Here is a 12,369-nt window from a genome sequence, read left to right on the forward strand (position 1 = left end):
GGATGCCCCCCACCCCCCACCACCACAAAGAATTATCCAGCACCAAATGACAGCAGTAAAAAGATTCAGAAGCTGTGAGCTATGTGCCCACGACCCTCGGCAGGAATGTTTAAGTATTTCACCACAGGGATATTTTTCAAGGGGGAAAAATATACCACTGCTTGTCTGTCATTCATGGGACAAACAATTACTGAGCACATGAATTCACAAGTAACAATAATAATAACAACCGCCATTGACCAGAGGCTTCCTCCACGCTGGACATACACCCAAGGGCTTTCCACACGGGAGTTCATTCAGTCCCCATTACGACTTCCTACAGTCGTTCACCTCCCGTCCCAGCAGAGGCCCAGGGCGTTAGGTGACTGGCCCAGGTGTAGAGACGATAAACGAAGGGACTGGAATCAAGAACCAGGGGTCCTGGCTTCCAAGTCAGTTCTGCTGACCATTCTGCTCGGACAAGGAACAGTTCAGGGTGGGTGGACCACAGGTCTGCACCCGTGAGAACCGTGCTGGAGTCCGATGCGCAGGCCCAGGAGGAGGGCACGGGCAAGGGGGAGGAACCCTAACGCCATGAAACCTAATGCCAAATTCATTATCCATAACCGAGGCCCTGGACGCGCTGCCCTGAAGCAGGCCCGTCCCTCAAGAGGCCCCAGAGGCATTTCTGCAATCCTGTAAATGCTTAGCGAACGCCTGAAACTTCCATCAGACCCAGAAAAAAAGCCGAATGACAGCCAACACCTGGGCATTTTCCGGAGTGATGGCAAGGCAATTGACCTAAGAACAAAAGGGCCTGTAATTCAAATTAATTCATCAGGAAAAATGAAGTGATGTGATTAACACCATAAATGCTTGGGTAGGAAAGGAAATTACTAAAAACCTACACTCAATTATAACTAAGCTCCAGAAGCAGTAAAAGCAGACGAAGCCTCCCCCAAATACAAGAGCATCACAAACACCGGTTAATTAGGAGGAAGCGTCTCTTTGCTGCTATAGGACAGGCAAGGCCTAAACTCGTCTGAAACTGCTATATCTCGCCTTTCAAAAACGAAACTGTCAGAGTCAAAAGCACAATCAATGGGACTAATTCTAATTATGATCTTTTTTATTTCCATGAAAGTTTTCCTCTTCGAAGCCTGCCATCACTTACAGGATTTATTTTTCCTCCAGTTTCTCCTAAACCCTCAGGGTAAAGCAGGAGGAAAAAAAAAAAAAAAATCCAAAGAAGCTGTGACTTGTATAACCCCAATCCAATCACAAGGAAAATGACAGGCCGAGGACACCATACGGGCCCGTTTGGAGCCAGGCAGGTCATGAGCAGGGAGATAAGACTGAGAAACTGTCACCAACCACAGGACACTGGGGACACGTGGCAGTTACATGTGGGAGCCTGGATGGGATCCTGGAACAGAAGGGGGACAGCAATGGGAGAACGGGTGGAATCTGAATAAAGTCTGGGGTTTAGCTAAAAGTCATGAACCAGTGTTGGCCCCCCAGTAAGACGTTAATGTGCAGGAAACAAGTGAGGACCAGGTGGGACTCTGTACTATCTTTGTCACTCTCCATTCATCTAAATTATTCCAATAAAAAACTTAACTTGAAAAAAAAAAAGTCAGTCCATTAAGCGTCTGACTCTTGATTTCAGCTCAGGTCATGATCTCATGGTTCGGCAGTTCGAGCCCCGCATCGGGCTCTGCGCTGACCATACAGAGCCTGCTGGGGATTCTCTTTCCTTCTGGCTCTGCCCCTCCCCACCCTCTCTCAAAATAAGTAAAATACACAAAGACGAACAAATATGGGCAGGAAGGAGCTAAGGGTGAAGGACAGCTCATCAGGGAGCAGGGAGGGGTTTGCTATGGGGTGACAAGTGCTGTGACCTCCCGCCCCACCCTGAGGGCTTTGCTTTCCTTTTTGTTTGTTTCAACTCAGAGGATAAAGGCTGCACACCTCAAAGAAACCATTCTTCGCTACATCTGCTAGGCTTAGTCTCTATGGAACTGATTCCTCTCGATACATATTCTTTTTTTATATAAGCTTATTTATTTTGAGAGAGAGAGAGAGAGAGAGAGAAACACAAGCAGGGGAGGGCCAGAGAAAGAGGGAGAGACAGTGAATCTGTCAGCACAGAGCCTGACGTGGGGCTTAAACTCACGAACCCATGAGATCATTACCTGAGCGGAAAGGAAGAGTCGGACACTTAACCGACTGAGCCACCCAGGTGCCCCGTCAATACACATTCTTTCAAGGGCCAAAATCAGCACTTCCTGAGACCCCTGGGACCACACAGGGCAGGTAGAGACATACCTGCCAACATCAGGGCTCGGATGCATTCCGTCCGGCCCTGCATGGCGGCTTTCATCAGGGCCGTGAACCCAAACACGTTCCTCCTTTCAAGGTCAAGGCCGGGAAAATAGTTCAACAAGTAGTTGGTGATGGTGGCATGTCCTGCAAAGAGAATTACACACGTTTACTGACCACCTTCCACAAGGAGTGTGCACCCCAGTGAAGCATTCTTCCTAGAGAGAGAACGTCCCATGGTCAACCTCCCGGGCCAGCCCGCTTGCGGGGGCTGGGGGTGGGGGTTGCCTCTTAGACACAAGAAATAATTCTCATGAAGTCCGGTAAACAGGAAGACACAGGGAGCCACCCTGGTTCACTCTGGTTCTCTTTGGCCCGCCCCCTTGAGGGCTTAGCTGTCCGTCAAACTGGTAAGGAGGTAGCATGGGGAGCCAGTGAGCTGTGGGGGTGGGGGTGGAAACTGAGCTGAACTAGCCTCCAGTGACACTGGCTGGTGGGGGAAGGTTCCGGATGCTGTCAGCTCCCAGCAGGAGATGCCAAGGCAAACAGATGCAGAACGAAAAAGGAACCTCAGAGCCATTTCTCAGCGCTCCCAAAGAGAAGGTCACCATCACACCAATAGGATACGCCCGTTCATGCTGTCACTGTCCATTACCACGCAGCCGTGTCTGTCTATCTGTCCGTCTGCCTGTCTCTCACACACACACACGAACAGGCAGACAGGGAACTGGGAAAGATTGCTACCCAGACCCAACCATAACCTAAGCTGGTAAGAACATTCATTTCAGAATACAGATTTTCCACTCCCACCCCAAAAAAAGAATATAGATTCTCCCCTTTATCACCTTGCACCTCCAAAAAGGATCCGATTTTCTGCTCATTCCCAAAGGGGCTCATCAAAAGCCCACAAGTTCTTGGATCTGGGTGAATAAGGAGAATGCCAGGTAAAAAGCATTATTCCCAGGATTCTCCTGGCTCAACCCCAGAAAGCCAAAATGGAGGGGGGAGCTCCTCAAATACAGCTACCAGGGCCACATTAAGAGATTCTCGGGTCAAATAAACATGCTGCCCGATGCCCACCGCTATACTGAAGTCCTAGTGTGAAATGACACCCTGCGTCCCTCCACTTCAGTCACCTAGGGCAGGGTCCCAAGCTTGGGGCTAGCGACATTTGGGGCCAGATTATTCTTGTTGTAGGACTGCCCTGGGCATTGTAGGATGGTTAGCAGCATCCCTGGTCTCCACCCTTAGATGCCGGGGGCATCCACATCTCTCCTCCTGCCCAGGTATGACAACCAAGACTGGAAGAGTCTGCACCCGAATTTTTGTTGACAGCGGGCAGCCATGAGGCCTCACCTCCTCTGCCACATCCCAGATCTCATGCAGCGACTGTCCTAGAGTCAGCCAGGGTTGGAGGGCGGCGGGGGGGTTGTGGCCAAATATTGCCAAATATCCCCGGCGTTGGACAAATCCCCCCTGTTCAGAGCTCTTGCCCTAGGGGCTCAGATTTCACAGTTTGAGGACCAAACGCATGGAGGTGGGAGATGGCTTTCTCTCCACCTCCCCTTCACCTGGGCCCCTGCACCCGCAGACCCTCCCCATAGCTGCCATCTGCACCCCGGCCCCTGCTGACTCAGCTAACCTACGCTGGAGACAGCAAGAGCCTGCGCGACACCATCTCCTGGGCCTCCGGCTCTCCGAACCCCCCTATTCTTTCCAGCGCACACATGCTCCTGGGGAACCCCCACTGTCAGTCAGGCTGCAGCCATGGGGCCTTGTGGACACTCCAGTGCTCTCTGAGGTTACGTAGGTATCACCTCCTCCCCGAAGGGAGGCCTCTGCACCATGGAGATGCCAGACCCATGAGGCCACTTCCTCCCCACCCTGGCTGACTCTAGAACAGTCCCTGCATGAGATCTGGGATGTGGCAGAGGAGGTGAGGCCTCACGGCTGCCCACTCTCGACAAAAATTGGGGTGCGGACTCTTCTAGAAGCATTACTGTCCGCTTACCACGGACCTCAGCCCATCTCCTGAACTCATGGCAAAAACTGAAAGGTGAACCGTGACGCTTTCTGAGAGAGAAACACTGACTAACAGCACGACCTTGCCGGGAACAAGCCAGAAACACACGGGTGCCACACACCAGCCGTGACTCATGGTTTCCGACCAGCTCGTGCTTCGACTCACTGTGCCCTCCGTTGTCATCAAAGGTGCCGGGGAGGGTAGGATGCCAGCCGCCAGGTGCCCAGAGCAGCTTAATTGCTCTAAACTGTCAGGGACGGGAGGGTCCTTTGATCTCAGTCAGGTTTGTCACCCAGCTGAACGCTCTGCGGCACCTGTCACTTAGATTTAGCCAGGGTCGAAGTGCAACGAACTGCAATTCGTTCCGAGCCATTTCTTCTAAAATGCGTGTCTGTCGTGATTTGCACCAGGATGTCCTTTGCACCAATATATCCTAAACGCTTTGAACAGGCGGAGAGAGGAAAATTTGAAAATCCACACTACAAACAGCCCATTATACGGAACTGTTCTGCTTGTTATGTTGAGCTCAGGAAAATCAACGTGTGGCTGACGCCGTCTGACATCCGGGCCTGAGCTTCCAATGACCCAGGAAATCCATCCTGCCTCCCTACTGGCTTTCTCAGGATATCAGAATAATCCCTCTTTAACACAGATGGCCTTGTTCAATGAAATCAACAGTGGACAAGATGCTTCTAAGGACATAGAGATATTAACCTGTCTTCTGTAAATAACAAGACAATAGGTCCAAAATGGAATCACTATGCTAAGTCCTCATCACCAAACAGTTTTTAATTACAGTTTGGCTCTCCCAGAAATGGAATCTTAGAGCAAACAGGAGAGGGGCAGAGAGAGAGAGAGAGAGAGAGGGAGAGAGAGAGAGAGAGAGAGAGAGAATTCCAAGCAGGCTGTATGCTGTCAGGGCAGAGTCCAAGGCAGGACGCAATCCCACAAAGCGTGAGATCATGACCTGAGCTGGAATCAAGAGTTGGAGTAATAGATATAGATAGACACAGAGGACAAACACACACAGCCTTGCTTCCATAACCAGAACATGCACCATACTGAAATCTAGTTTGAGCCCCATCCAACCTTCTGGGATTACATTTAGTTCCTGAAGTCCTTGGATGAAACCCTTTCAAAAGATGGGCTCTCCATTGAGACCCCCAAAGCAACCCCCATGAGATTTACCCTGCCTAAGAGAAGGGCACAAGTGACCCAGGGGCTAAGTGAATTCTGGATGAATTAACTTCAGTGGTATGATTAAGCAACAGCGTAGACAGAGGACTTAGTGCTTAGAAGAGCTGACTGCGAGAACACCCAAGTTCAAGTCCCAGGCTGCCACTGAAAAGGTGGGTGACGTTGGGAAGGTGAGCCAACTTCACTGAGTCTCTGTTTCCACTTCTAGAAAATGGGAGATAATATCGACCTCACCTTTTTTTGAAAATTACAGACAGTGTGTGTAAAAAAAAGTGCCTTGCAGAAAAATTCCAGATAATTCATGCAGGTCTACACTCTGAAGGCGGTGGAACGTAACAACCCGCTCCTTACGCGCAGCTCTGCAGAGCGACTTCCTTTCAAGGAGACTACGGTGAGCAGGGAGGGGACAGCGGAGACACTTGTCAAACACAACAACCTCAGCCAGGTGACCAAGGTGAACATCCATGGTGGTAAGTCATGTTGACGGCCGTACTGACAAAGATTCTGTGCTTGACCAAACTTCGGTTGGGCTCCTGAACCCTCTCCCTGGCCCCTCTGTGCATTTCCTTAGAAAATCTAGTTTTAGCAAGAACTCCATTCAGTTTGACCAGCACCACCCTCCATATCTGATCACGGTCCTCACCCTCCATACCGCCCCCCTGCCCCGGGAATGACAGATCACCTTGTCCTGTCTTCAGCAAGAATCCTGTTATCTCAGTTTAGCCAGAACTCCCTTTACCCCGGATATTCTTCTGAGTGATTTTCCACCTGCTGTCCCCCACCCTGTTCCTTGGCTATAAATTCCCACTTGCCCATGCTGTACTGGGAGCGGAGCCAAACCCCCTCCACCATCTGCAAAGTCCCATGGCAGCAGTCCCTGTACCTATCTCAATGGAGACCGTCTTCACCTGAATGAAGTCTTTCGCCATCTTTAACAACTGTCACTGCATTTTTTTTTTTTAAACAGGACCTTTGGTAAGATGTGACGAGAACAGTACTTTCCTCCGTGGTCCTCCCCGTCAAAAGTTACAACCCTAGTCTACCCACGAGGAGACATAAGGCACGCCCAAACTGAGGGATACTCTACAAACTACCTGACCCGTACTCCCCACACCGTCAAGGTCACAAAAACAAGGAAAGTATGAGAAACCATCACAGACAAGAGAAGCCTCACATGACAACTAAATGCAACGTGGAACCCCACACGGGACCTGGAACAGAAGAAGGGCATCGGAGAAAAGCTGATGAAGTCCGAGTAAAGAATGGACGTGAGTGAATGCTAATAAAGCATCGATACCGTTCATTCACTGTGTCAAACGTGTATCACTAATGTAAGATCTAACCACAGGGAAACCGGGTGTGGGTATAAGAGACTCTCTCTACCGCCTCTGGAGCTCTCCCGTGAGTCCAACTGTTGTAAAATCAAAAGTGTGTTGTCAAAAAGGGGGATCTAGCATGGGGCCACTCGACAAGAATACAGGGTCAGGACAATGATTCTGGGTGGGCAGCTGGGTGTGGATCCTCTCCCCGCTGCGCCCAAGCCTTCCTGGGCAGTGGGTGGGCAATGAGTCCTGGGAGGGGAGGCGGGTGGAGAGGCGTGGCTGACTTTGAGGGCCCCTGAAGGCCTGACCGGACAGGCCTTGATGACTGGCTGAGCCAGGAGCAGAGACTAAAAAGCTGAAGCTGAGCTCTGGTATCGCCCTGCTGCCAGGTTTCTGGCTCCAATATGGATGGCCAAGAGCATCATCGCTGAGTGAGTGTATGAGGGTGGAAATCCGTGACAGCCGTGGTGCCCATGGATGGAAAAGGTCGCCTGGATCCCCCACCCAGCCCACCTATGCTGTTTCCCAGCTGACTATCCCCCAAGTCCCATGTGGAAAATTTTTAACTCTCCCACTGCTTTTTTTCTTTCTTTTTTTTTTTAACGTGGAACTTCATGAATTCGCATGCCATCTTGCACAGAGGCAAGGCGATCTCTGTATCGCTCCGCTTTGAGCACGTGGCTGCTGAAGCGAGCACAAACTTTCCCACTCTTAAATCACCTACCTCCCAGCCAACCCCACTCTCAGGAGATGACACACCCTCTACCTCACAAAGGGAACAGAAACCACAAGAAGAGAACCCCCCGACTTTCCCTCACCACCCCCACAAGCTTCCCTACATCCACAAGCAGTCTCTCGTCCTTCCCTCCTTAAGAAAAAAGAAGGGTGACTCTTCTATTTAAAGATGCCAATCTCTCCTCCCCTTCCAGTGCTTTAAAAACACTCTCTGCCCACTTCTGTGGAATATCTGTGCTACTGATGACCTCCTCTCTCTTCAACCTCTCCCTCCTAGCAAATCCACTCTGATCAGATTGCACTGATGGCTCAAATTTTTCACTTTGTCCTTTGTCACATGACTTCACAGTTCTTCTGTTAAGAAAAACATTGGCTGGGGCGCCTGGGTGGCTCAGTCGGTTGAGTGACTGACTTCGGCTCAGGTCATGATCTCACAGCTCGTGAGTTCAAGCCCCACGTCAGGCTCTGTGCTGACAGTGCGGAGCCTGAAGCCTGCTTCAGAGTCTGTGTCTCCCTCTCTCTCTACCCATTCCCCACTCATGGTCTCTCTCTCTCTCTCTCTCTCTCTCTCTCTCTCTCTCTCTCTGTCTCCCAAAAATGAATAAAACATTTTTTAAAAATCCAAGTATGTTAAAATAAATAAATAATAAAATAAAATAAAATAAAATAAAAGGCATAATGCAAGCAGAAGCTTGAAACGCACTTACTTGGCTAAACTCCTTCTCGCACTTGTGCCTTAGCTATCTTCATAAGAAAAACATGCCCAAGCCAGCCTGATGGTCCCAGGAAGAGGACAGGAAGTCCATGGAGCAGACCTGCCATAGCTGGAGTACACAAGCACACTCTACAACAGGGTCCAGCTCACTCACATACATGTGAGCAAAAGTAATCTAGATTATCTGATCCCCAGTCCATTCAATGATGCATGAACAACAAATATATTTTAAACTAGAGTTTGGGGTTGCTTGTTACGCAGCAATAGCTAACTGGATGTTCATGTGAACGGGTCTCCCATCTTAAAAAAATTTCATACATACATATGACTGTCTTAGTCCATTCAGGCTGCTGTAACAAACTGCCACAGAATGGGTGGCTCAAACAACAAGTATTTATAGTTCACAGTTCTATTGTCTAGGAGTCCAAGATCAAGATACCAGCAGATTCTGTCTCTGGTAAGAACTGATTCTTGTTTCATAGACAGCTGTCTTCTTGTTGTGCCCCCACATGGCAGAATGGGGGAGGGAACTTTCTGGAGTCTCTTTTCTAAAAGCACTAATGCTATTCATGAGGGCTCCACCATCATGACCTCATCATCTCCCAAAAGCCCACCTCATAATACCATCATCTTGGGGGTCAGGATTTAACACAAGTTTGGAAGGAACACAAACATCCAGTCCATTGCAATGACCAGTAATGATCCTGTGAACCTGTCTGCCCATTCCAGCCCCGACCCTCAGTCATCTGACTTCTAAGCTCAACTTCCTGAGTCATCCACTCTCACTCTTGCTACTTACACTCCCCAAATCCTCCTGAAAGTACTTTCCATCAGTCCCCAATGACCATGTTGTAGGGGAACCCAATGGCTATCAGTCAGTTTTCCTCTTCCTTGACGTCTTCATAGTTTACCCCTTGTCTTGTTCCACTCTTTCAAAACACTCTTTTTCCATGGATATCCTGATAGTTCACCCTTCTGATTTTCCTCCTATCTCTCCAGCAACTCCTCAATTTCCTTTATGAGAGTCTCTGTTCTCTTCTTCCTGAAATGCTATTGTGCCTCAGATGCAAAACTAAGCCCTCCTCTTATCCATACACTCTTCCTCGGTGACCTATCCATTCTCCTGGATCCAGATATCACTCTAGAACTCCCAGACTGCTTATCTCTAGCTCTGTCCCTCTTCGTGACTTTCTTAGCTAAATATCTGTCTAATGGATATTTCATCTTGAGTGTCCCACAAACAAATCAAACCCAAAACAGGTTTCTTCGAAACCTGTTCCTCTCTCTCACATTCCTTATTCAGTGATGAACATCACCAATCACCTAGGTGTCCAAGCCAGAAATCTGGGCTTCGTCTTCAGCCCTCCCTCACTTTTTCCCCCATCCAAAGTATCATGCAATTCTGCCAACCCCATCTCTTAAATATCTTGCAAGTCTATTCTTGTCTTCCCATCCCCATAACTACTCCCTGATCTGGACCATCACATCCCCAAGGGCTACAGCCCATCTCCTAACTGTCCTCCTTAGTTCCATTCCTGCCTTCTCATCAATTCTCCACATTACCAATATGATAACTCCAAGAAGAAATTCTTCTGATCAAGAAAACTACTACTTAAAACCCTTAATGGTCTCTACTACTTCACAACTCTTTAGAAAGCTAGCTCCTTTTGGGGCACCTGGGTGGCTCAGCTGGTTAAGCATTGGACTCTTGAGTTCAGCTCAGGTCATGATCTCAGGGTTCTGTGAGTTCACCTGCACCAGGCTCTGTGCTGACAGTGCGGAGACTGCTTGGGATTCTCTCTCTCTCTCCCTCTCTCTCTGCCCCTCCCCTGCTCGCCCTTTCTCTCTCAAAATAAATAAACAAAAACTTTAAAAACAAATAAAATAAACACCTAGCTCCTTTTAATCTGGCCCTGCTCCTTGAAAGGTAGCAGAAGATGCCACCCCAAATTATGCTACTTTGATATATATTATTTTAAACTGAAGGCAGACACAAGGAAAGCTCCCTGTCCTCTCCCATTTGCTTAAAAGCAGGACACAAATTTCCAAAAGAGTCCCTCCTTCTCTTTGTACCAGGAAGAGAAAAGTTAATTGTTGAGGCAGCTGTAGATCCTATCAGCTTGGAGAGGCCCCAGAGAAATCTACATGACAAACTTTCTAGACTTTAGCTACCATTAGTTTACCTTCCCACAGAGTACCATCCCTGGAAGCCTAAAACTACTTTGTTTTGTCCTGTCATTTTTCCGCATATTTGTTCTTTGCTCAAGATCCCAGAGAAGCTGGAGTTCTAAGTCACCTCTTTGAGTTACTCATTTTTCCCTGGTTATCTCCTGTATGTACATGAAATATACATGTTTATAAACTTGTTTTTCTTCTGTTACCCAGCTCCTTGATAAGCCATCTCTTCCAATGGAAGCTCTTTGCTGGTCCTCCAAGCCTGAATTAGGCACATGAACCATCCTTGTATCCCAGACCCACATTTCCATGTGGCTGTGGATTCCCACCACCACTACAACCCTCATGACCGTGCTCATACATCCAAAACTTCCAACTGACAGCAAAATAAATATATATCTGGAAAGTGATATGGCTCAAGGATTACTATCTCTCTCTTGGCAAACATTCACTTATCAAAAAGGTTAATCACCAAGCTATAACCCACATAAGAATTATAAGGACATGGAATTACATTGTGTAAGAATTACATGGACATCACAAGTATTAATTGCTGATTAACTCAACATTTTATTGAATACCAGTTTTGGGCTAAGAGTCTTGTTTACTCCTTTATTCGAGGGAAGGAAACAGACAATAAACCCGTGCTCCTCTAAAAATGGGAAAATGTTACAGGGTTTGAGTTGTCCAAAGATTTGACTAGTTTGACTCCAGGTACTTGAAATGTACTTTTCCAAATTTCCAAATCAGGCCAGTAGAGGGAACCGTTGACTTTGGAAATGTCACATCCAACCACAGCTACAAGTGCAAATAGATGCTCCCCAAGTGGGGTGGGGGGGTGGGGAGATACCGAGAAGGGAGTATGAGAAAGTCATTGATGGGCTTCCTCTCAGTCTGCAGGGCAGGCAGTGTCTGAATGAACAGCAGGGTGAGCTGTTGCCTGGAGAGGCATTGCAGTGGCCAGAGAGAAGGGCTCAGGAAACAGGAGTTTTACAGGAAAAGGCAGGGCAATGCTAGGAAAACCCAGAAACCTGCCAACCTCTACTTTCTTAATCAAAACACACAGAAACCAAGAAAAAGGAAAACAAAACACTTCAAAAAACTAAAAAGAAAAATCAGAATGAAGTCAGACTAAAATCATGACTGTGGGAGGTGATAACAGAATAAATAAACCGAAGAGGCATTTATTCCCTGTTTCGAGCCGAGTCATGCATTCTCCTCTGAAAGGGGCCCTCCCCAAATCCGGTTCATGAGCCAGGCCTTGCACGGGCAGCCTGAGCATCCCCTCCACACACCCCCAGCCCCAGTCCTCACTGCCACCCTGCCCTCTGCAGTAAGAGGCATACAGAATGTCAGGCCAGCTCTCAGTGCATTTCCTTCAGAACTGTAAAAATAAGTTCAAAGAATAACAAGTTTCAAGGACGCCAGAGGTTACTTAGACCCAACCAACTCTATAGTGTCACCAGCTCAAAAAGACACCTGCTACTTCCTCACGTTGTCACACTCCTGTCAAAGAGGAACGAGAAACGGAGAAAGGAAATGCCTAACTCCATTCCTGAGACTAACTCATTTCTTTGGTTACCTCACTTTATATTTTTTTGTTGTTGTTGGGGCGGGATAGAGGTTGAAATTGCTGGCTAAATGAGATTTAGGGATTATTTGAGGATTTATTTTCATACATTCTCTCCATTGTAAAGGCCTAACACAGATTCAGTGGGATTTTTATTACGCATTAAGTATCTGAAGAGGTTAGACTTCTTAGAGAATCTTTTGACAGGCAGATCAAAGGTATTTGCGTCTTAATTTATACTCATGAATGCTGAGTGAGTGCGGTAGAAAGCCAAGACCCCCGACATTCAGTTCAGTTGTGATATCAAATAATATAAGCATGTGGTTGCTTT

At 48.0% G+C, this 12,369-nt stretch overlaps 1 protein-coding gene across 2 annotated transcripts in view; it reads right to left on the minus strand.

The window, feature by feature from the left end:
* Positions 1–12,369, minus strand: part of ANKRD33B (ankyrin repeat domain 33B) — an 80,329-nt gene that overhangs the window by 12,686 nt on the left and 55,274 nt on the right. Inside the window, exon 3 of one of the 2 annotated variants that reach the window (XM_053202104.1) lies at positions 2,308–2,448. The exons of the other annotated variant lie outside the window; for it this stretch is intronic. Coding sequence (XP_053058079.1) covers positions 2,308–2,448 — 141 coding nt within the window. The remainder of the gene's footprint in view (positions 1–2,307; positions 2,449–12,369) is intronic. 2 annotated transcript variants of the gene reach the window in all.

Source organism: Acinonyx jubatus, chromosome A1, assembly GCF_027475565.1.
Source record: "Acinonyx jubatus isolate Ajub_Pintada_27869175 chromosome A1, VMU_Ajub_asm_v1.0, whole genome shotgun sequence".
Classification (NCBI taxonomy): Eukaryota; Metazoa; Chordata; class Mammalia; order Carnivora; family Felidae; genus Acinonyx; species Acinonyx jubatus.